At 48.7% G+C, this 22,494-nt stretch overlaps 9 protein-coding genes across 9 annotated transcripts; 3 read left to right on the top strand and 6 right to left on the bottom strand.

Moving 5' to 3' along the window:
* Positions 1 to 211: 211 nt before the first annotated feature.
* EPUS_02104 (uncharacterized protein) lies at positions 212 to 1,681 on the bottom strand (the record flags this gene model as incomplete). Its single annotated transcript, XM_007803871.1, has 3 exons — positions 212 to 1,231; positions 1,285 to 1,309; positions 1,362 to 1,681. 3 exons carry the CDS (start codon positions 1,679 to 1,681, stop codon positions 212 to 214), a joined length of 1,365 nt encoding a protein of 454 aa, XP_007802062.1.
* An 842-nt stretch (positions 1,682 to 2,523) lies between these two features.
* Positions 2,524 to 3,294, top strand: EPUS_02103 (uncharacterized protein; the record flags this gene model as incomplete). The annotated part of the gene is made up of 1 exon (XM_007803870.1): positions 2,524 to 3,294. The coding sequence occupies one exon, from the start codon at positions 2,524 to 2,526 to the stop codon at positions 3,292 to 3,294; it is 771 nt and encodes a 256-aa protein (XP_007802061.1).
* Positions 3,295 to 4,338: 1,044 nt separating this feature from the next.
* EPUS_02102 (uncharacterized protein) lies at positions 4,339 to 6,321 on the bottom strand (the record flags this gene model as incomplete). Its single annotated transcript, XM_007803869.1, has 2 exons — positions 4,339 to 5,988; positions 6,043 to 6,321. The coding sequence occupies 2 exons, from the start codon at positions 6,319 to 6,321 to the stop codon at positions 4,339 to 4,341; spliced, it is 1,929 nt and encodes a 642-aa protein (XP_007802060.1).
* Positions 6,322 to 6,621: 300 nt separating this feature from the next.
* On the bottom strand, positions 6,622 to 7,644 carry EPUS_02101 (uncharacterized protein; the record flags this gene model as incomplete). Its single annotated transcript, XM_007803868.1, has 1 exon — positions 6,622 to 7,644. The coding sequence occupies one exon, from the start codon at positions 7,642 to 7,644 to the stop codon at positions 6,622 to 6,624; it is 1,023 nt and encodes a 340-aa protein (XP_007802059.1).
* Positions 7,645 to 7,951: 307 nt separating this feature from the next.
* EPUS_02100 (deoxyuridine 5'-triphosphate nucleotidohydrolase) lies at positions 7,952 to 8,612 on the bottom strand (the record flags this gene model as incomplete). The annotated part of the gene is made up of 3 exons (XM_007803867.1): positions 7,952 to 8,032; positions 8,128 to 8,300; positions 8,378 to 8,612. The coding sequence occupies 3 exons, from the start codon at positions 8,610 to 8,612 to the stop codon at positions 7,952 to 7,954; spliced, it is 489 nt and encodes a 162-aa protein (XP_007802058.1).
* A 355-nt stretch (positions 8,613 to 8,967) lies between these two features.
* On the top strand, positions 8,968 to 10,261 carry EPUS_02099 (uncharacterized protein; the record flags this gene model as incomplete). The annotated part of the gene is made up of 3 exons (XM_007803866.1): positions 8,968 to 9,066; positions 9,135 to 9,430; positions 9,490 to 10,261. The coding sequence occupies 3 exons, from the start codon at positions 8,968 to 8,970 to the stop codon at positions 10,259 to 10,261; spliced, it is 1,167 nt and encodes a 388-aa protein (XP_007802057.1).
* Positions 10,262 to 10,390: 129 nt separating this feature from the next.
* EPUS_02098 (uncharacterized protein) lies at positions 10,391 to 11,741 on the bottom strand (the record flags this gene model as incomplete). Its single annotated transcript, XM_007803865.1, has 2 exons — positions 10,391 to 11,499; positions 11,549 to 11,741. The coding sequence occupies 2 exons, from the start codon at positions 11,739 to 11,741 to the stop codon at positions 10,391 to 10,393; spliced, it is 1,302 nt and encodes a 433-aa protein (XP_007802056.1).
* Positions 11,742 to 13,389: 1,648 nt separating this feature from the next.
* EPUS_02097 (uncharacterized protein) lies at positions 13,390 to 14,430 on the bottom strand (the record flags this gene model as incomplete). Its single annotated transcript, XM_007803864.1, has 1 exon — positions 13,390 to 14,430. The coding sequence occupies one exon, from the start codon at positions 14,428 to 14,430 to the stop codon at positions 13,390 to 13,392; it is 1,041 nt and encodes a 346-aa protein (XP_007802055.1).
* A 6,717-nt stretch (positions 14,431 to 21,147) lies between these two features.
* On the top strand, positions 21,148 to 22,445 carry EPUS_02096 (uncharacterized protein; the record flags this gene model as incomplete). The annotated part of the gene is made up of 2 exons (XM_007803863.1): positions 21,148 to 21,262; positions 21,310 to 22,445. 2 exons carry the CDS (start codon positions 21,148 to 21,150, stop codon positions 22,443 to 22,445), a joined length of 1,251 nt encoding a protein of 416 aa, XP_007802054.1.
* Between the last annotated feature and the right edge of the window lie 49 nt (positions 22,446 to 22,494).

The raw sequence follows: 22,494 nt of genomic DNA, 5'->3' as shown, positions 1-22,494 counted from the left end.
AACCATGGTTAGGTGTCCTTCTAGGGACACTTCACCGAAAAGACTCCCCTCTCAAGAGTGGAAACAGTGGGCGTATGTGTTTTAGAGGGAACAAAATCTAGTCTATTCTCTAGTTACTCCTGTACTCTTTCGACCAATGATCGTCATATGGATGATTGACTTATCCAAATTCCAGCCCAGCCTTCTCTTTAGAACCATTCCATTCTATTGGTCACCGAGCGCGAGCGAACCAACTACTCCTCTTGTGACCCACGCCCAGCACCTCGCCACCAACATCAACCAGACTTCCCTCGTTCTTCGGCTTATCAAACCCAATGTGCCAATAGAACAGGCCCCCTAGCTCCTCCTCCTTGACATACCGCGCCTTCGCCTCAACCGACATTTCGTTATCGTAAGTGATGAACCCACCACCTTCGTCAGTCTGAGGACCCACACACCACGCTGCCACTCGAGTCTTGTCGAACTGCTCTGCGCAGGGCGTGATGGCATCGGGGTCAGAACTTTCACTTCCAGATGCCTTGCCTCGATCTATGATGGGCAGATCTTTGTACTCGAAAACGCCCCCTTCTAGTCCGCCATGGCCATCAAACGGTTGGCCAGGGCCGGTGGCACCCAGAAACGATCTGCCGTATAATGGTATCCCGAGTACGATCTTTCCCTTTGGCACTCCTTGCTCGAGAAGGTAGTGTATTGCCGCCTCTCCTGACGTCTTGGTCGCAACGCTGCACTCCTCACCTCCTTGTGGGCATCTCAGTTGCGCGTGGTGGCCAGACTCGCTGATACCAGGAAAAGGTCCAACGAAATCATATGCCATGAGATTTATCATGTCCACGCTTTTAGAGACCTCGCTAAGATTCATGTTCTTCAACGCCCATATACCCGCAGGGACAGCAGTTGTGATAATGTATTGCGGAGACGGCATAGCCTCACGAAGGAGTGCAAGGAGTTGAGTGTACTGTTGACTCTGAACTTCGTTCGAAGGATGTTCCCAGTCGATGTCTATGCCATTCAGCCCGAGGTAATCGACGAGCTCCCGGGCAGTGGTGACTAGATTCTGGAGGCGGGTCTCATCTGATGTGATTCCGTCGAAGTTCTCGCTGCTGGCGGCTCCACCGATGGATAGTATAAGGTTAAGAGCGGGGTATTTGTCTCTCTGTATTACTTTCAAGGCATTGACGCAGCCCTGGGTGCCATCAATCAATATTTCACGGTCGACATGCTCGTCGCTAAGCTGTGAATAGGAACATCAACAGGATTCTTGAAAGTGCATAATGGGTACCTCACAGTCACAGAACCATCTTTATCGAGGCTGATAGAAAGTGAGCTGTTTGCGACCGTCTTGTCTGACCATGAGATCTTACTGGGCAAACGCGTAAAATACATGCGACACATTGTCAAGGTTCAGATTGTTCGGAGTCTGCCCATTGTATACCCGCCAATTGGGGTAATACACGGCATTGACGAAGTTGATGATCTTCTTCTGGTCCGTTGGCTGACTCGTTGTGGTTGTCATTTCTCCGGGGCCTGTTCGAGTACTCCTATAACTAGCCAGTCGTTCTTGAAAGTTCGCAGGCCTTTGCGTAGGTCCTTCGAAAGATTCCTCCTTCGGGACAGCGGATGTCGAAGAAGAACGGGACATAGATTGCCAGCCAGGGCCGATCTTGGACAAGCAAGCACCCATGTTGATATCTGCAATGAACTCGATAAAATAAAACGATTACAATAAGAAAAGGGCCAAGTGGTAGATACAAGAGACACTGTTGGGATAACAGAAGAAGCATGGCATGAGTGATAGAACATTTCACAGCGGAAAGAATCATGCCTCTCCAAATCGAAGCAGGTGATCTCGAAGTAGACAGAAGGAGCGAGTGGTATGGGGAAATGAGGAATGTTCCAAGGAGCTGCTTGCCTGATGATCCCTCAGACGCAGCAAAACGAGATACATTCGAGGAAGACTCCAAGGAGAGACAGTTGAGATATGACTGGCGCGGAACAATAACACATACACGCAAGTGCATTCACACGTAGAAAATCTGCTGTTGAGATGCGAATTGATCGAGAGCTACCAGAGCGCCTCTCCTAACCACCACCCAATTTTGCATACTAGAACTTGGTTACCGCTCACCGCACCATGGTAAAGGATATAATGTCGGCAGACTGGAATCAAAAAGAGGTGTGGGAAATACTAATGCCACCATGGTGTCTAATTCATTATCCTTCTAAGAGTGTAGCCCACCTATAAAACACGACAAGACACCCTTGGATAAGTGAATCTGGATGACTAAGCCTTCGAAGGCCCGGAACCTTCCAGCTCCTCTTTCAGATCTCCTAGATTCCACCCTATTTGTGTAAACATGGGGCGGTCATTTTCGAGTACATTTGGACCTGGACATTAATCCATCCGGCAGAGCCAGATGACGGTAGAAGAATATCTTGCGGCGTACGGTATCATCATTGCATAGAGCAACAACGACGCCTCGCAATTGGTTCATCAGATCACAGAATCACTTGAAAGACAAAAACATGGCCACAACCACCGAGACACAGCCCAGCTCGCGTGCAGCACAAGTCCTCCTCTCCTCGGAACCTCCCAAAGACCCTCCCACGTTCTCATTCACCCCTTTCCTTCGCAGCACCTACGGCCATGCCCTGATAGCCACCACACCTGTCTGCCCAGCATTCGCCGCTGGTCACTGTCCTCTAGGTCGAAGGTGCCCGGACCGGCATCCGACACCCTCACAACAACAGTCCTCCAGCTACCACCACTTCGGCCGACAGAATGATAACTACGTCTGCAAACATTGGCTCAAAGCACTCTGCATGAAGGGAGACAACTGCGACTACCTGCACGAGTACAACCTGCGGAAGATGAGTGAGTGCCAGTTTTACAATCAAAACGGATACTGCCAGAACGGTGACGAGTGTCTGTATCTCCACGTCAAGGAGGAGTCAAGACTGCCACTCTGCGAGGACTACAACAAGGGCTTCTGCGAAAGGGGCCCGAAGTGTGGCAAGAGGCATGTGAGAAGGAAGCTCTGCAGATTCTACCTCGCGGGCTTCTGTCCAGATGGGAGGGAATGTACTGAAGGAGTGCATTTGAAGGTGGTTGGAGAGGAAGGCAAGGGAGAAGGAGCAGATGACGCTGCGGCCAGGAGGAGGAGAGCCGATGAGGCGGATAGACGCGACGATGACGATGCAAGGCGAGATTTTGGGAGAAACAGAGACGGCGAGGGAGGACGTTGGCGAGGTCGTGGTGGAAGAGGTGGGAAATGGAAGAATAGAAGAGACAGATGAGGTTGAGCACGCTTGTCATTCAGCATTTGAACTTCCTCTCTTCGGGTGGTACTCCTACAGCTGACATCGATCTCTCTCTCGGTCAGCCACACATATGGTGCAAGAGGTGCTCCCAAGGACTGTCCCAGAGGTCCTGGTGAAGCGGACCAGTCTCACGCTCCCTTGATCTTGGAGGCTCAGAGGCTAATCTCCGAGTCATCGACCTTCAGTCCGGAACTGTTGCATCATCTGCTCTGGGACATCCCGACCCTGGTTTGCATCCGTCACCCCCGCAAGATATTCAACTGCCAACCGCAATATCTGTGATGGAAACTATCGAAATCCTTGCAAATGATCAAGGACCAGGTGCTGTGTTGGCAGCTTATCCCAAGTGGTCTCGGCCACTTTCTGCGAAGCGAACGTTAATGATGTTGAACGCAGCGGGTTCCAGGTGGAAGACGGATTCAATGCAGGGGTTCCTTAGCGCTTGGTTAAGAATACAAGAGCTAGTTGAGTGTATCACAGCTTCACACAACCTGGCAAGCACGAAAAATGGTTAGAGTACTATGTCGTATCCGCCTCTGCATGGTGTTTGGGCAGGTTCTACAGAGGAGCCTTCAGAGAGCATTGATTGCTACCACTGCTCATTCCTCGCTGCACATATAACATGCGTTACGAAACACACTTCCATAGCGAGGTAGAAGAAGCCATTGACTGACTCGGCAATTCTTATTCTCACTCTTGTGCATGTTCATGCTCATGTTCAGACGCTACATCCTGTCCTATCTCAACAGCCCAGCCAGTTGCTAGAGTGACGAGGAAACAACCATCTCCATTTTGCTCCCATGTAGCCAGTAGTACCAGCAGCTTCAGCACCAGCAGCAAGGCCCTCCGGCCAGTGAGTGCCCCAATACGCCATCGCCATGCCCGGAAATTGGTCGCCCCTCGGAACGTCTCGCCCTCCCAGACAAGCCCGATATAAAAAGTATTTCCCTCCAGACTATGCCTCACCTATCGCCTCCCCGATCTCTCCCATCCTCCATTCCATCCCAATCATTCATCTAGTTAATTCACCACCAAATACGCCTCGGCCGGAATCTTCTCCTTGGCCACCAACTCCTGAAAATTCACCCACGCCTTGGCAACATCCCAGCCATTCTCTATCAGACACTTGGCCGCCCACTCGAGCTTCATGCTCGTCTTGAAACTCAGCTCGATCGCCAACACCTCCTGCTGGACCTGCAACTCCGATTTGCCCGGTCTCGGCTCTCCGATCCCGCTACCGGGCGGAACCTCCGGGTGCGGGATCCTCGGCTCGGTTAACGCCGCGGCGATGGTGGAAGGATCCTGGTACGTGCTGCTCACGCCCCAGGCTTCTGAGCCGCCCGGGCCGCGTAGGACGAGGATATCCGACACGACACGGATGCCGCCTACGCCTGATCCGGGGCCGAGGACGAAAGTGCGATCGAAGGAGCGGCGGTCGATGGTCTTGCCGGTTTGGGGGTGCATTTCCTCGAAGTTACCGTGCACCATGATGATGAGGCCGCCTACGCCACCGGAGAGGACGCCTCCGTTGTTCGGGTCCGGAAGGCCGGGTAAGGGGTGGCATTCTATTAACCAGTCGGCTGGGTGTTGGTTTAGGGATGGGTGTTTGGTGCGCGGCATTTGTTCCCAGGTTGTGCGGATCTGGGCGCCGCGGTACAAGCGCGACTGGCGCGCAGAGAGATGGGTGATTTTCAGGAGATTGCGGCTCTTCCTGATATATTGATCCCAGTTAGAGGGACCGCTGCGGTTGCTTTCCTCGTGCTGGACCCGCTTGGCGTGCGTATTGACGCTAACAGAGAAGGTGGAGGCTGCGTCGTAGAAGTTGCGGAGCGCGGTGTCGCGGTTTACGTCAAATAAGGGAAAGAAATCGGTTATGAATTTGGCCCCAATTTCGGCTTCGTCTTGGAAATAGGGTGGCAACACTTGGATGGGGTTCTGTTGATTTTGGACGTCCTTTGGAGTCCGCACCTCTGCGCTGTTGAGTTTGAGGAGTTTTGGATACCATTTCATGAGGGTCTTTTTGAAGTCTAGTAAGGATCCGATGGGATTGTTTGTGAGGACTAGATGCTCGAGATCCCGGAATTTCCACCGCCAATATTTTAAGGCTTCGAAATCTGGTATCAAGTTGTTGGAGAGGTCGAGGTTCTTTAGCGACGGGAAGGTAGCGGCTAGTGTGGTGATGTCAAGAACCGTGGTAAGGTTATTGGTACTAACGGTGATGCTTTCGACGGACTCGGCTTTCTTTGCTGGTGTATCCCAAACCTCATCGCAGATTTTCATGAGCACCGGGAAGAACTTGGACTCGGTGGCTGGTGTCGCAAAAACGCCCAGCTGTTGGAGATCGGGATCTTGTTTCAAGGCAGAGAGGTTGAGTAATTTGAGGCTGGGATCGTATCGCTTGGCTAGGACTTGCGTGAGAGCGGCTTTTGTGCTGCTGGGTCCGATCTGCGAGGGGTCTGGTTGAGCCTGTTGTGCGAAACCGTTCTGCCCCTGGGGCTGTCCGGCAACACCTTTGTCAAAAGGCGAGATACTCAGCACGGGTAGGTGATCGTTGCCCCATCCCTCAACCGTTAGAGATGCTCCTGCGAATGAAAAGCCATTCAGATGTAGCATCCTTTCCACCAGCTCCGGTCGTACCGATATTATGAATACATCTCCTTCAGTTCTTGACTATACTTCCATTAGCTAGACGAAAAGGACATCTTGCAGCAGACCGGTATGTACCTTTGTAATCTTAGCAGGCGGTCCATTCGACGAAGATCCTTTTCTCTCAAGAAATTCCCTGAGTTTGCCAATGCCCCCATCATTGCTATCCGCTGCCTTACTATTTCTCCAGCCTCTAACACCGATGTTGACGAGTCCACCATGCGAATTGTCTGTTCCTTTCGACTGACCGCCGTTTACACCCGCTGAATAGCTCTCTGAAGAGTACTGTTGTGATCGATTGTGCCCGCCGCCTCTACCACCTCTCCAAGAACCCCTCCCTCGTCCTCTTTGATTCATCTCTATCGTATAAGCTGTAGCGTAGATATCGAGATGGCGGCTTAGATGATTTCGAATGTGAATGGGCGATGCGAAGTCCAGGTGGACCTCTAATAGAGGTTGCGCATGCAGGACAAAGAATGTCTAGCTTGATCCGACGCATCTGTCACGGTTATTTTTAAAGTGATAGGGCTGAAATGCCAAGAACCGCGGTTAGTGCCGGAAGGAGTTTAGTGAAGCATATTGTCTTTACTTTCACCATGACTCCATTTGTCCTCTGGTGGGCTCACAGCAATCGTCCCCAACGGACGAAGTATCTCGCTATGATGCAATGTGTTCATCTACATGATCTGGCCAGGCACCATATTGTGAGAAGACTGAAATCATGTCATCTATCTCTTCTGGAGCCTGAATCCAATGTCCTAACCCCTGATAAACTTGATGCTTGACACTCATATGCATTCCTTCTAGTGTCCTTACAAGCTCATCGCCGAGCCTGCAAGCCACTCTCTCGTCCTCATTTCCATGACCGTAAAACGCAGGTGTCTCTAACACATTGGCAGGACTCCTCGAATCTGGGGGGGGTAGCGACAGGACATTTTGTCGAAAGGTATTCAACGCTTGAACCGTAGGATCAATGCTTTGGGTGTCTATCAATGCTTCAACATCGGATTCGTCCTGCTCAGTATCACGTTGAAGGACAGTTCTCTTGTCACCGTCTTGAGCGTCAGCGTTAAGCGCGTCTTCGAAAATCCCTCTCATCGGCATGAACCCACTCATACCAACCCAGCCCCCCAGACTGAAATCGAGGCTCAAGAGTGTAGTCAGGCTCATGGCGCAACCTTGACTCAGCCCTCCCAATACAATCCTCTTCTCCACCCTTTCTTCTCCACCCACTGCACCCTTCAGCATTTTCACTTCTTCAAAGATCAGATCTCTTAGGTATTGACTACTATGAATCAAGCCTTCAGTCTGCGTTTCTTCTCTGTAGCTAGGGTCCTGAATCGAGAATATCTCGAACCAAGAAAACAGCTTGATGCCTTTGAATCGCTTGCTACGTCTCAAAGATGCACCAGGGAAGACCCATTTCATGGACGGGTAGAGAACGTTGAGAGGTCGTGAATAAGGGGAGTCCTTGTCATTTGAAAGAACAGACGCTGTGAGGAAGAAAGACCCGAATGCACGCCCGTTGGATCCCAGCCCGTGCAGCAGAATAGCGGTATGGGTATGGGGAGATGTAGGCTCCACTATGTAAGGAGGTGGATAGTTTTGGACAGATTCGTCGTCGCTTGCAGTAGAATCAAGTGTGGATGAAGCCCCCTCGAGGCCGGTAGATTTCGACATGCCACCAATCGTAGCCGAATATATCTTGCTGGGGATGGGAACGCTTACTCAATTCGAAAGGCGGAGGTGAAAGGCAGCAGACCGGAAAACAGGCAAAGAAATTGCACAGGATGAGAAGCACGACATCTTGGCTGGTGCCCAATCAAGGAAGAACGCCAATGACTCGCTTGGTGTTTTTGGTTCTATAGTGTATCCGGTGCTTCAGGCGGAGTCTCCGCTACTCTACCGTGAAGCCTCTATTGCTCAGTATACGCCATCACCGCTCCCGTGACCTCAATTAGTGGCCCAGCGCAATCCTTACAATGCATCATCCTGTACTCCCAAACCCACCGGCCCCTCGCACGCTCTCCTCCAAACTCTCTACCTCAACAACTTCCGGGGTATAGATCTACGATCATCTCGGTCAGCATCAAATTCTCACGCCCAACCCTCACTACTCCCTTCCCATCACAATCACCAACCCAGAACGGAAGCGTAACATACCCTTTCAAGCACCAACTGCGCCACTCTCTCCCCCTCCTTAACCCTATACTCCGTCTCCGCATGATTAAACAGCAACACCTTGACCTGGCCCCTGTAATCCGCATCAATCACCCCGGCTCCCGTATCAATGAAATGCTTCGACGCGAGACCCGACCGAGGGGCTATGCGTCCATCTGCGGAACAGTCAACCTCCATCGACAGAGCATCTTCTTCACCAGTGATGTGTAGTTGTGAAAGGGTAAGTCCATACAGGTCCCCTCCGGCACCGCAATCGCCAACTCCGTATCAACCAACACCTTGCCCCGGGCCGGGATGATCGTCTCGGCGGCGGAGTAGAGATCATAGCCGGCGGCGAAGGCGGAGCCGCGGGTTGGTGTGGTGGCTTTGGGCGAGAGTTTCTTTATCAGGAGTGGGGGCTGGGAGGTGGTTGATAGTTTGGGGACTGCGGTCGAGGAAGTGTCGTTTGTTGATTCTGATGGAGACATTTTGGGGCGTTTGGCAAGTGGGGAATTTGGGAGAGAGGGTGGAGCGTGGTTGTGAGAAGGAGGGGTAGTTGGTCGGGTCATGCCCTGGGCATGGTAGGAGAAAGATGTTCTCTTGAGAAATCTGGCCGGCCTACGAATAGTTTAGATTCTTGCAGGGGAGACGCGTAGAGTGATTTCAGACGCGACTTACGGAGTAAAGCCAACACTATTGCCGTTTTCGGCTTGCTACTTGAGCCGAGGTCCCGAATGTCCAAAGACACCCCCCCCAGAGGGCTTTTCCTCCCAATACCTTGATCACTACTTTCAGTCAGTATTCTACGTCCCCATCAAAGCCCGTATGCGGTAAACAGCAATAATGGCCGGAGAGATCCGCCAGCCCATAGACATTGCCGCCTTGGAGAAGTATGTCAAGGACAACGTACCGGAGATCAAGACCCCTCTCAAAGTGAAGCAGGTAAACCCTATCCTCCCTCCCCCTAAGCTTACCTTTCAACCAATGATCCCCTTTTTCTTCCAACGCAGTTCGGCTTCGGCCAATCCAACCCCACCTACCAGCTCACTTCCCCCAATGGCGCGAAATACGTCATGCGCAAGAAGCCCCCAGGCACACTCCTCTCCAAAACAGCGCACCAAGTTGAGCGGGAGTACCGCATAATACACGCGCTTGAGAGGACGGACGTACCGGTACCGAAAGCGTACTGTCTATGTGAGGATGCCGGGGTGGTGGGGACGCCGTTCTACATCATGGAGTTCATGGATGGGAGGATTGTGACGGAGGCGTGGTTCCCGGATGTTAGCGTGGAGGAGAGGACGGAAATGTATGATCTGATTAAGCCCAACACTCGCGAAGAAACAGCTCGTTTGACAATTCTTACAGGTGGCGATCCGCAATTCTTACCCTTGCCTCCCTCCACCGCGTTCCTCCCTCATCCGTCAATCTCTCCAATTTCGGCAAAAGCTCTGGCTTCTATGACCGTCAACTCAAAACGTTTGGCACGATCTCCCTAGCACAATCTCACGCTGTAGATGTAGACACGAAAATTCCCGTGGGCAAGATCCCGCATTTCGACGACATGGTTTCCTTTTTCTCCGAAAAGCCGCTCCAACCACAAGACCGTGCCACGTTGGTACACGGTGATTATAAGATTGACAACCTCGTCTTTCATAAGACCGAGCCGAGGGTGATTGGGATCCTAGATTGGGAGATGGCGACGATTGGACATCCGCTGAGCGATTTGGTGAACCTGACGGGGCCGTATTCGTGGATGAGGACCCCTGCGTTACCTTCCGTACAATCAGCGCAGCAATCCATCGAGATAGGCCATGGGACTGCGCAGCCAGAATTCACGCCAGGAGTAATACCTGGTTTGCCAACATTGGAGCAGTGTTTGAAGTGGTATGCGGAAGCAGCCGGTTGGGATCCTGCTCCTGATCTGGGATGGGGAAATGCTTTTGGGGGATTTAGAGGGGCGGTGATTATGCAGGGTATTGCTGCGAGATATGCGTTAAGGCAGGCGAGTGGAAAGACCGCGAAGACGTATGTCGCGCAAATGGGGCCGTATGGGGAATGGGCTTGGGGTATGGTTGAGAACCTGAAGAAAGAAAAGGAGGCAGAAAAGACAAGGCAAAGCACAAAAGCAAGATTATGAGCTTTCAGACGAGATATAGGTTATAGATATAACTGGAAATTGAAGCTGATATCCAAATGGCCACGCCCACGGTCTAATGCTTTTTCGAGATTCAAACATATATCGAATATAAGGGAAAACCCTACAACTTTACCGCTGGTGCAGCTTTTTCAACCTCGTGCTGCCTTCATACACACCTCGATCGATTGCTGCTGCGACAGTCAACGTGCCCCCAATGACTGCACAGATGCCCGTAAGAAAGCCAGTAAAGGTCTTTGGCCTTGCTTCGCGATTGATAACCTTCATCGGACTGATATCATAGGAGAAGAAAACCCCTGGAATGCCATCCCGAGCATGCAGCCTCTCTTTGTGGCCTTCGGCTGCGTCATTACCACCTCTTAAGGATCGTTTGTGAGACGTGACGGAATATTGATGGGTTTCAATGGTTCCATGGCCCAGATATCCGTGGGTGCCTATAGGGACAATGTCTTGATATGCAGTGTGGATCGAGGACGATAACTTGGCATCCCAGCCAAGGGGTATAAATGAGGTGGAGACCACTTTCACGAAGTACATGAAATTGAAGGCTGGATCGTCGGTTTGCTGTGATGTTCCATCCAATGGATTGTCATGGTGATGGTCACTCCATTTGTCCACGATATCTGCCGGCAGCTTTGGCCCAAAATGAAGTTCGTGGATTTCATGTGAGAAGGTGTGGCCCCCTTCCACGGGAGTATCGAAGTAGTTGTTCAGATCGTGAACATGCATGTTGCCGTTGCTGAAACTCCGGCCAGGAGCTATATGGAAATTTCCAACGACCTTGTTGACGCGTACACCGCCCTCGATGCGGCATCCCTCCTTACGCTGGGCATCAAGTTTTTCTCCGTAGCCTTCTCTTTCGCATTGCTCAACACCCTCTCCTTTTCCAAATGACCAGCTGTTAGAAGCATAGGCTTCGCGCACTTCATCGCAGGTGTTGCAGCAGCCTGATTTCTGCGCGTTTGCCGGTGCAGGTGCAGAGTAGCAGGATCCACAATAGTCAGGATCCATATGTTTAGCTGAATCGTCCTGCGCATGGAGAGCCAGACTCGTGCGTTCAATTGGCATACTCCCTTCTGCAACCGGCGATAACCGTACCTTTTCCACTCCGTGTGCAACGCCAGTCTGCTGCTCGCCAGACACGTCCATAACGTCGAGTGTGAGGAGTTCACAAGGTATTCGTGGGAAGGTCATGTTCAGGTGTATCTCCATTTTCTCACCTATAGTCGACTTAGTGTAGGGCACGGGAGGCGAGGGATATGGACATACCTCGTCCCTTGTCTACTATCAATTCTGGTTGCACCAGTATTCGTCGATAGTCCGTCCACTCACCCCATATCAGATAAACGACAACCAGTAGGGATGCTAAAGTCACTATCCCCCCCGAGGTAGTTCGTACTCGCGCATCTTCGACAGTTTTTGTGAAGGCATCTAGCCTTGTGAATCTCGACTTTGCAGGCATGTCTGCGGATCGAGGCTGATCCCAACTCCGTCGTGGATATGAGAGACAAGATGGACTTCCAGGTGCCCCCTAAAACGATTGCCTTGATTTCTTTCGTGTACAGATATGTGCACCGAAGCACACTATCGCAATTGATAGAGCATTGTGAGTGGTATCACTGCGATATCAAACCACTGAGATCACCCAGAGGAGATATTTGATGCAGACACCCAATTGTGTCTGATGTGTTGAGAAGACAACTTTTGGGGACGCAAGACACGATGTGATTGGTTCAGGGCAGGACAAGAAGAGCCCACCTCTTCCCACCAATGAACTCACACACTAGTATGAGGGGGCCTGAAATAGTGATATTATTCTGGTGCTGGTAACGCCTTGTTTTTGTTACGAAAACACAATACTGTGATTCGTCATTGTGAAGCTTGTCTTACGTTCATCTATTCGGACGAATCAAACAAATTGCATCTAGCTTCTTTTGCACATAGGTGTTTGGGAAAAGAGGTTTTACAGATTTGGATACTAGTGCTGAATCAACATTACTTCAGGCCTCCCCGCCGTAAACGACCATCTGAATGCCTATTGTGGCTCATGTCGTGCCCCTGATCCTATCTATGAAGCATCCTTGACCACGGTTTCAGCCGTACACGACCAAGTCCAGATACACATCCACACCTGCAACAGGAGCACCAGTAAGTAAGCGTCAACTACTACCCGGCGGATCGGGGCGAGCCATCAAAAAGCATTAGCAAAAGTTTCCTTTGTCTAGATGCTTCCTAAACCTCCATCAACCGGCTCGGCTGCTGCGAAAGGGACTTCACGAACGACACTTGTGCAAAAAGACTGAAAGTCATCAGTTCCATAATCTGCCCTCCAGTGCGATCTAATTCTGGGTTGACGACGATAGTTCGGTCTCCAGCGCTTCTCTGACCACATCAATGAAGCCCCAGGTCGTGACGCTGAATATCCATTCTGCAAAGCAAAGCCTTGAGTTTAGTGACGGTCATCACGAACCACGACAGTATTTGCGCAGCATTTTGCTATGCTGGGATTACTTGATCGAACCCTAACTGACAGTTTGTTCCTTGACGAATGCTGCTTGTCCCAGATTGTTCGGTCTCCCTACCTCACAAGGATTATATCTAGCAATGGCTTAGACATCGCATAGAAGGAAAATGCGAATACGTGAGAAAGGAGGAAAGAATCTACAACGGTTTACACACTAAAAGGGTCTGTGGAATCACAAAGCGAACGGATCCTTAAGCGAACGGATCCTTCCGCGATCAAGCGGGACGGATCACTTTTCATGTTATTTCAGTCCCGATAGGTTACACTGGGCAGTGAGGCACTGCTGAACCCCTAGTTGTCTGCCTAAGCCATCGAACTGCTTGCCTAACCCAGTAGCTGAAGGCTCCAGCTTTGTCTTTCCATACCTCGTGCTCCAACCCCTAATAAACATGTGAAGTCGTGAATGCCTGTAGCCATATTCCATATCTTCGTCCATCTCTGCAACATATCTCCTACATAAAGCTGCCGCAATCTTCCCAAAGCTTCTCGATTCAGTTTCTATTGCACCTTTTCTTTCCCTGTGAGCCCACTCAACCACCAGCTAATTCCAAGGCCCCCGAGATATACTGTCGGCATGTCCGATTAACTATTCATCCAGACGTCGTCCTGCACCACCAAAATTGTTTGCCTGCCTGGCATTTTGCGAGCCATTTGATTGGTCGGAGCGTAAAGCCTGAATCATTGCTAGGCGGGCTTCCTGCAGGTCCCGGAGGCTCTGCTCGCTGTTGTAACCCTGTGCACCATATGACTCGTCTTCCATTTTTGCAACTGTGTATGAGTCGCGCTGCCCTGGCGCTGTAGGAGTGACCTTCACTTCGCCTTGAATGCCTTGGGCATATATGGCATGACCAGACGTCCTTTCGATCTTAAAATCACGTCCACCTTTTGACCAAGAACGTCCACCGTCTCTGGGATCGGCAATTAATTTCTTTTGCTCTTCTTTGGTGTGGTTCTTCCTATCCCAGAAAACTGTACCTACTTGCCCATTTCGGAGGGACTCGTCGGTCATAACGATATCGGATGTATATTCATAGTCTTCGCTTTCGACATGAGGGTCCACCGGTCTTCGGTCTTTCTCCTTAGGTTGTTTCGCCATCAACCGCGAAACAACAAGCTCAACGTTTGAGATGAAGAACTCCATGTCGTTCAACAGCGCGTCAAACTTCTGTCTGTCACGAATGGCCCAAATGGTTGATCGACGGAATAGTGAGAGGCGACGACTTGATTTTGGTGGGCGCGAGGAGCCTAATGAGTTGTAGTCTTTGGTGCGTATAGTATGAAAATTGGATAAACCATTGGGCTTGTGGGGCACAAGCCTATATTTATCCTTGAGTACTTCCGCGTTACCGATGATATTCTTGATCCCCAACAAGCTGCGAATTATGACATCTTGTTCTTGTGACCAGTGTTGTCGGAGCCGGTGTGACTCATGAGCAGCATCGTCAATACTCAGTGTCTTGCCACATGTGTCGAGTCTGGCCTTGAGTACGTACAATTTCAAGCATGCCAGGTCATAGTCATACTCATAGCTTTTGCCCAGCTCGAAATAATTAATCAGCTCCACACAGGCACTGAACAGAGAAGCTAATGCAACGGTCCCCAACGCAAGCCCTACAGCTTCCGCCATAACTCAGGTATAGGTATCCTGAGGAGTATAGGGATTTCGCAAGAAAGCGACATATTGAGGCAATGGGCTATCGTTTGGCCATGCGAAAGTTGGGCATCATTTGTGTCAGAAGGATGGTTGATTACATACTGGTTAGGTTGAATACATATTTACTGGTTAGGTTGAATTCTTCAAGGCTACTGTACTGTACTCCGTAGTTCAGTCGTATTTTGCCTTCTTCTGCAGTGGCATAGCCACTTCTGAGCTCGCACAACAGTAGGGGAGTAAGTATCCTCTTATGCAGAGATCCACTTGATGATGGTGGATCATTGGACGTTTAAGGTGAGGCAGTCTTCTCCACTACCGTATCACTCGTTGCCTACGCTTGAGAGCCTGAACGGGGCGCAGTCGCATCAGATGTCTTGAAACGTTGAGTCGCGATGTGCAACTAGCATTGGCATGTTGTGCTCCAAAGGTGATTTCACAGGCCGGCGTTCTTGGTTTTGTTAGGTGGAACAGAGTCAGTATTCTGTTCCACAAGCATCCAATCACCTCGCTCAAAAGCCAAACTACGTATCAGAAAGCTTGAATATGGGCGACTACCACTTTAACGGAACGTATAAGGTGAACAGGTCAAGTATCGGCGTCGCAAAGGGCCAAGCGGCTGTCTTCCAGGGGGTCAACAATATGACACGGCGCGAGACTCGGGCCTCCAGTCGACGAGGGGGAAAGAAACAAGAGCTACCCGAAGGTGATACAATATACTCTGCGTTGTGTTTCGTCAGACAGAAGCTAATCTTGTATCTAGATGATGCTCAGACAGAGACCAGCGCGTCCGTCTTGGACGATGACACACAAACGTCCCCAGGAGAGTCTTTGGATTGCAAAAGGCTCAGTTACCCGCAGACGCATCAAGACAAGATGAATGAGTGCGTTGAAAACGCTGTGACATACGAGTTGCACTCAAGTCTAGACCCGCATGAACCCAAACCTGATCCGGTGGCCAAACACTATATAGAGCTGGCTCCTGGCAAGATTCGCGAAGGATATATCATCAGAATATGGAAACCAGATGATGTTGTGATGCATTTGGGGACATTCGCTGTACTGTTCCAGAAGGGTTACAGCTGGGCGACTTGCAAGATCATCAGGTACACGCCCCGTACATCAGATTACGACTTCAGGCACTATCATGCGAAAGTGCAAGTGCAGAATGACGATGAGGAACAAACTTCAGCGAGTGCTCTAGCATCAACCGGCGCGAAACTGGGCCCCGTTAATGTGATCAAGCATGAGACGCAGGGATGGCATGACGACACCTGGTTGAACTTGGATCGATCCTATGACATGGGATTTACTGACAGCTACGCATTCACTTACTGCGGTAAGTTGACAAACAAGTCCAAGATCTATGCGAAAGATAAGAACGAGAAGCTTTTCTTTATGAAGTAGTTCAGTGGGTTTGGGTGCATCATGGATTGGGAAGCGAGGCCTTTGGCGCCGGTGTTTATGGAGTATTGGGTTCGGCTACTGCCACCTATGATATAGGCAGGTGATGTTGGATAGATGAAATGCAGGGCGACTACAGGCAGCCGGTGTCTTGAAGAATCGCCAGCAGCGATTAGAAGTATATTTTCTGAATACTATATGCTCGATAACAATGCTCACGCCAATATATTTCGCAACGGCAATCCCCAAATGAACCGCCATAGTCCTCACCCAATCTTGCCTACACTCTAGATCATCAACTCCTCCTTCGCCCTGACCTTCTCCGTCACCTCCCTCTCCGCCTGCCAGTCAGCCACTTTCCACTTCCTCTCGGTCGTCAACAATATGACTGGCCCAATATCCCCCACGCTCGTTTCTGCGAATGCCCTCACGCACTCGAAAAGTGACGGCTAGGTTTGGTGGCGATAACTTCGCGCACAGGCCAGAGGTGTGAATCGGAGGTGATGCCCCGCGGGCCATTGTAGCATGGGCTGGTCACATGGACACAGGTAAGATGATAAGAGAGACAAGGCTCGCAAAGCTGCGCGGCAGGAAGAATAGACAGCAGTAGAGTCTCGTGGCCCGTCGACAATGCCGAGTCCTACCTTTAGCTAGAGGGAGGTTGAACCACTTGCGAATCAGTCAAACAGCGTCAACGTGATTTACCAAAGTTGGCGTAGACAGGATTTGGAGGGCCGCGATAGGTGAAGAGGAGATACAAAGCGGCAAGCGACCGGACTGCTCTTATACCTCGCAGAAGGTTGCCGTCACCTTGGTCAAGTTTCTCTTTGTCGAACTGCCTGCTAGAATATGTAGAAAGCAAGTTGTGGTATCTATTAAGGAGCTGAGCGCGTAGACACATGCAAAATAGGTTGTATGGTACAGTAAAATTTGCTCCGAAATTGCAGTAGAAAATGACCAATCAAACGTAGGCAAATAGCAAGGAATTAAATGTAGAAAAATTGACCAATAGACACCCTCACAGCTTGACACTCTTCGATAGGAGAGGTCTGGTGACAAATTTGCCCATCTTAAGACGAGATAAAGTAAGCAAAGATCGACCTTGTGCAAAGTCTCGGCCTGCCAGTTCGCAAAAGTGGAGCGCCTCGCTTGAATGATGGCTCTCAACGAGGCTGTGTCGCCTAATGTAATGTGGCACTCCATGACTGATCTGATGCGCAGTTGTGAGGATAGCGCTGCTGTCTTACACTGGGCACCATGACGACCCCACATGCACGGCTAGCTCTTTAAAAGCTCCATGTCACATTCGAGACCGCGCGTCCGTACGAGAAAGATCGGCCTGTGAAAGGATTCTCTTCCTAACTGATGTAGCACGACTCGGGTAGCTTCGATTTAACCTGCTACCGCTGAGAGTCTGAGTGACTGAGGCAAAAATAGCTCCACCAGCGCCGCAATATTACTTTGACATCTGCCGATCCTGGACATCCACCCCAGTCATTGCGGCACCGAATACAGCCAGTAATAGCCATTGATATCGCGTCGTTTTCAACCTCGTAGCTAGGCGAAGTGGTCGGTGACTACTACGGTAGGAGGCATAAGTACTCCGTAATGCAGGCGCCAAAGCAATAGAGAGCAAATTGAGTTTAACTAGTATTCATTTTGCTAAAGCTGCAGCAAAATTATTGTACTACATACGGAGTCGTGCAGAAAAGTTACAATGTACGCTAACTAGGATGAGTAAAAGCTAGCTTTTCTTGTGCTAGCATAGTGCTAGTAGTCTGTGGGGACGTTAGCATGATCAGAGAGGGCGGATGGCTGAAGCTTAACTGACACAGACCTCTGAGCCACATCAAATAGCCTAAAAAGAGCCCTAAGGGAAAAGGGGGTCATAGCGGCAGCTCTAGGGCTCCACCCCTATCCCCTCCGTCCCTGAACAGGGGTGTAGTTTGTGCCTATTAGCGCTGTCGATCATTATGAGGGGTCCAAAAACGTCAACAAACGTCTATTTTCGGCGAATTGAGACTGTTCTATCTAGCTATTGGCCTCAATTGAGCTGTGATACTGTTGCCAGCAGTCTCCTTTGATACAGAGCCAAATCTGGCATTTACTGCATCTTTGATGAGTGAAGGAGCCTCCTAAAATACCCTCGTTGGCGCCGTTGGTAGTTAATTCTGTAATGTCGGTTCCAAATTTGCGTTTATTTGACCGTTTACGCGAACAGCCTGATGAATAACGCTTTCCCTATTCGCACCGGCTACGCTGTTTGAGTTATATAAGTTTATAGTGGCGCTGAAATACTATTGTGGGTTAAGAATAGGATTGTTTTTTCTTTTTCTCTTTTTGCTCCTCCTTCTTCAAATTATTTGAATATAGTAATTAATTATATAAGGCGCTTATAAAAATCTTATAGCTATTATAATTCTGTATATTATTACTTTATTTTTATAATAAATAAGCGTTAGTATAAGCAATATTAATAAGAAAGAAAAACAAGAGCTATTACGTTTAATAGTTCTGCTTTCTATAATATATAAAGCCTATACGTAATTAATTAGCTTAATCCACGCCCTTTATATAATAGTTATAGTTATTAATAGTCATTAGAATAAAAAGCTTTTTAAATAATTAACTATTAAAAACAAGTAATAAAATTTATTAATTTTTAGACGTTATTTTTAGGCATTTTTATATATATTAAACTTTATTCTTAGCCTTATAAAGATTATAAGTAGTCAAAATAGCGCTAACAGCCTTATTATTCTGCTAGATAAAGCAGAGAATATTATTATTAATAATCTCTGCTATAGTAGAGTCTTATAATAGCTTATTTTTCTTAAAATAGCTCTAAAGATATAAAGGAAATTTATTAGCCTTTTTATGTATTGTATTTATGTAATAGACTCCTAAAGCTAAAAAGCATTATATAACAGGCAGATTTAGAAACAGATTATTTAAATAAATACAGAATTTAAGCTATTTTAAAAGCTATTCTGCAAGACATAAAATAAGTACAAATATAAGTACTAAATTCTTTATATATGTTTTGCCTACAGAGCATAAATATAGTTAGCTTATTTTTCTACCCTTTTTAAGCGTTTTAATACCCTTTATTCAAGAATAAAATAGCTAGCTCTAAATATAATTATAATTATTAATATATTATAGTTTGTAACTGATATTAATAGGCTTATTCTTTAGCTTAATTATATCTCTTAAACAGCCTGCAAAGGCAACTATAGCTTTATTAATAGCGATATAAGAGGAGAGATAATAAGTATCTTGACAGGCATTTCGAATAAGGTCAGCTATATATTGAATTTGATAAAACTAAGGTATATTTAGAGCAGGAGGAGCACTATTTGTGCTAAAATAATAATGAATAAGTTCGAATCAATCTTGACTTATAAATTAACTAAGATTATGAATTTTCTAGTAGTCCGTTTGTACTATTAATAGGTATAAGCTAAAATAGAGATTTATACCTAGAAATATATATATTTCTGCCGGTATAATAAGTACCTAGTAACATTTAAACGGGAGAGAAAGAGGAGGATATAAAGGATCCTGAAGTTGAGATTCAGCGTATGAATTAGTCTCTTTAGAGAGGATTTCTACCACGAAATCGCTAAAAAAGAGCTTAAAAAAGCCCAATTCTGATAAACCTGTGTATCGTGAAGCTCCAGTTCGATTTTGAACGTAATTGGCCTCAAAATGAGGGAGTTCTGTTGAAATGAGTATTGGTGGTTCATTTGCGCATTCTGGCGCAGGTGCTATCACTGCCAAGGCTTGATCGACATTATTTCGATCAACTTTTTTTGGGTCAATTCTGCATCTTTTTCGCTGGTTGTTGTTTTGTAGTAATTGCGGAGGTGAGTTATCTCTGTATCTCAGTGGAATTTGTGTATCTCGACGTGGTCGTAGCATTGGAGGTGGTTGAAAATTCATTTTAAAAACCAGCTGCGGAAAGCTATGGCGATCAAATGCGGCTCAAAAACCTTATTTTACGCCAAGTACGCTAATAGGCACACCCAGGGACGGAGGGGATAGCACATCTTTTACTTCACGCTGAGGCTGGGATCGAGTGCGCTAGTGGCGCTCTAGTTTTAGTGTGCTCCGTATATTGATGACTTTTGATGCACAATTCCGTACTACGTACTGGATGGCGGGAACACTACACTTAATAAGGAAGGAGACGCATTCAGTGACAGAGGATATTGGTGACTTCGATGCACGACTCCAGACCTTGTGTCCATCTAGGGCTCCAGCACCTGGGCGTATGTGTAGGCTGCGACTTTAACTACTCCAAGTTGAAGAAGACTTGAAAGGCGCAGCTCACAGGAAAATGGCCAATGAAGACAAGCTTTCCTCTCGACTTGAATCTCGTGCCTCAGAACTCTTAACGCAGGGCTGAATTAGGAAATATCTATGTTTGGAATGGACCACCCTATATTATACAGGCACGCGCCTTTTACCAGCCCAAATACTGTTCGCATCCTCAAATTAAGTCCTACATCCACTCCCTCCGATCCGCTTCATTGTAGACCGGTCCAAATCTGTCTAGACACTTCACCTGTTCATCTATTTACAGCCCTGTCCTATGCATGGGATGCTCAAATCGTGTCCCAGCCAATTCAATGCGATGGTGGGGTTCTACTCATCACAGCAAACTGTGTCGCCGCGATGCGTGCACTTCGGAAAACTGACGAAACCCTCACGCTCTGGATCGACAGTATCTGCATCGACCAGAGCAATCTACCAGAGCAATCTACCAGAGCAATCTACCAGAGAAGAGCATGCAGGTGGCACTGATGAGGCGGATATACTCTTTGGCGAGTTCCGCGATGGTATGGCTTGGCGAATGGGATCATGCGATGGTTGAGGCGGCGAGGAGCCTGAAGAGCCTTTTGCCAATGGAAATGCATGCATCTTATACGGGAAAGTCGAGTCCGCCCCCCGCTGGTTTATCAAAGGAGGAGCATGCGGCAAATCTACAACGAGAAATGCACGAGAATGTGAGGAACTTGGTCAAAGCTGCGGGATGCTCGATATGATGAATCTACTGACCTTTGTGCGTCCGAGTTGACCACATCTTTTGTCTATCAGGATTAAGATCTCCGGCCGATGATCCCTTTGCTCCATTATTCAATCGGTCATGGTTCACGCGTATGTGGACGATCCAAGAAGTCACGCTCGCCCAAGCAAACAAACTTTTCGTTTATGGTGGACAGAATGCAGACCTGATTCTCCAATGGGTCACGTGGATCACTGCAACAGACGCACTCAAAAGCCATGAAATACCCATTTGGACATATCGAGAAATCGGTCAAGTCTCAGAGAGCCCTCTTCCAGTTCCTTGTGACTGAACATCTACCTGAACTTCGAGCAATACTCGAGAAGAAGCGCGGTGACTTGTTCGGCCTCTGCTCTGGTCGATATTGCTTGACGTCACAGGAAAGAAGTCATCAGATCCCAAAGACAAGATTTTTGCACTGTTCAGTGTACTGAAGAAACTCAGAATCGAGATTCCACAACCTGATTATGAGAAATCAGTTGAGGACGTTTACAGGGACGCTGTCGTGGCTTGTATCAATCACGACAAAAATCTCTATTTCCTATTTGATGCGCCGTCAGATCATCGTCATGCCAGGCCTAGTCTATCATCTTGGGTCCCAGACTGGAGCGATGAAGGCTGGCGATACAATAGTCCGGACGCGAGAATCGCTGTGACACGAGACCGGTTCTGCGCGGCGGGCCCAGCGGATCCGAAATGGAGCTTCTCGCACGATCAGAGGCGGTTAGTAGTATCAGGCAAGATCATCGACTTGGTCGTATACTGCGCCGAATCGTTGCATATCTACATGCAAGTAATTGCCAGCATCAATCCAACATCCGAGTTCTGTCGCACCGGTTCCGTTGGTGTACATACCATGCAAGACGCCTGCCGCATGCTTGACACTGCTTTTCAGACTCTCAAGAGCTGGGTCGACGTCGCGTCCTGGTACGCCGAGTACCAGATGGGTGGGACAGTCCAGGAAGCACTCTTCCGCACGCTCATATCTGACACACCACGCCGAAATCCAAACGAGAACCTCTCATTTGACGCCTGGTACAAAACGATGACGCTCAGCGACGCCGATCTGCTGATGCGGTCCTACAATAGGTTGCAACAGGCAGGACTTGACGGACCTAGCACTCCTTCCCAAGCTGCACTTGAATCCATAACACAGCAGGTACCTGAAGCTTCGCCGGGCGTTTTATTGATGACGACCGAAGCTTCGAAATACCATTTCCTCGTCTTTGGCTTTGCGAACAGAAGGGCACTCTTCACCACAGAGGAAGGATACATGGGTACTGCACCGGCTGTAGTATCTAAAAACAACCAAGCCGCAAATATGATCAAGGCGGGGGATAAGATTGCGGTCGTGGCGGGGTTGGCGTTGAGACCGGTGGAGATAGATGGGCCGGGCGAGGTTGTGTACCGGCTTGTGACACATGTATATATGCATGGGATCATGTATGGTGAGGCGTGGGAGGATGGGAAATATCTGGTGCAGGAGATTGTCAATGGAGTACAAAAGTTCGGGTGAAAACCCTCCGCAGACGCCAAGGCCCCACAACTGCCTGATTGAGATAACG

Source organism: Endocarpon pusillum (genome assembly GCF_000464535.1).
Source record: "Endocarpon pusillum Z07020 unplaced genomic scaffold scaffold2749, whole genome shotgun sequence".
Lineage (NCBI taxonomy): Eukaryota > Fungi > Ascomycota > Eurotiomycetes > Verrucariales > Verrucariaceae > Endocarpon > Endocarpon pusillum.
Note: the sequence above shows the minus strand (reverse complement) of the source record. Positions and strands in the feature narration are given on the sequence as shown.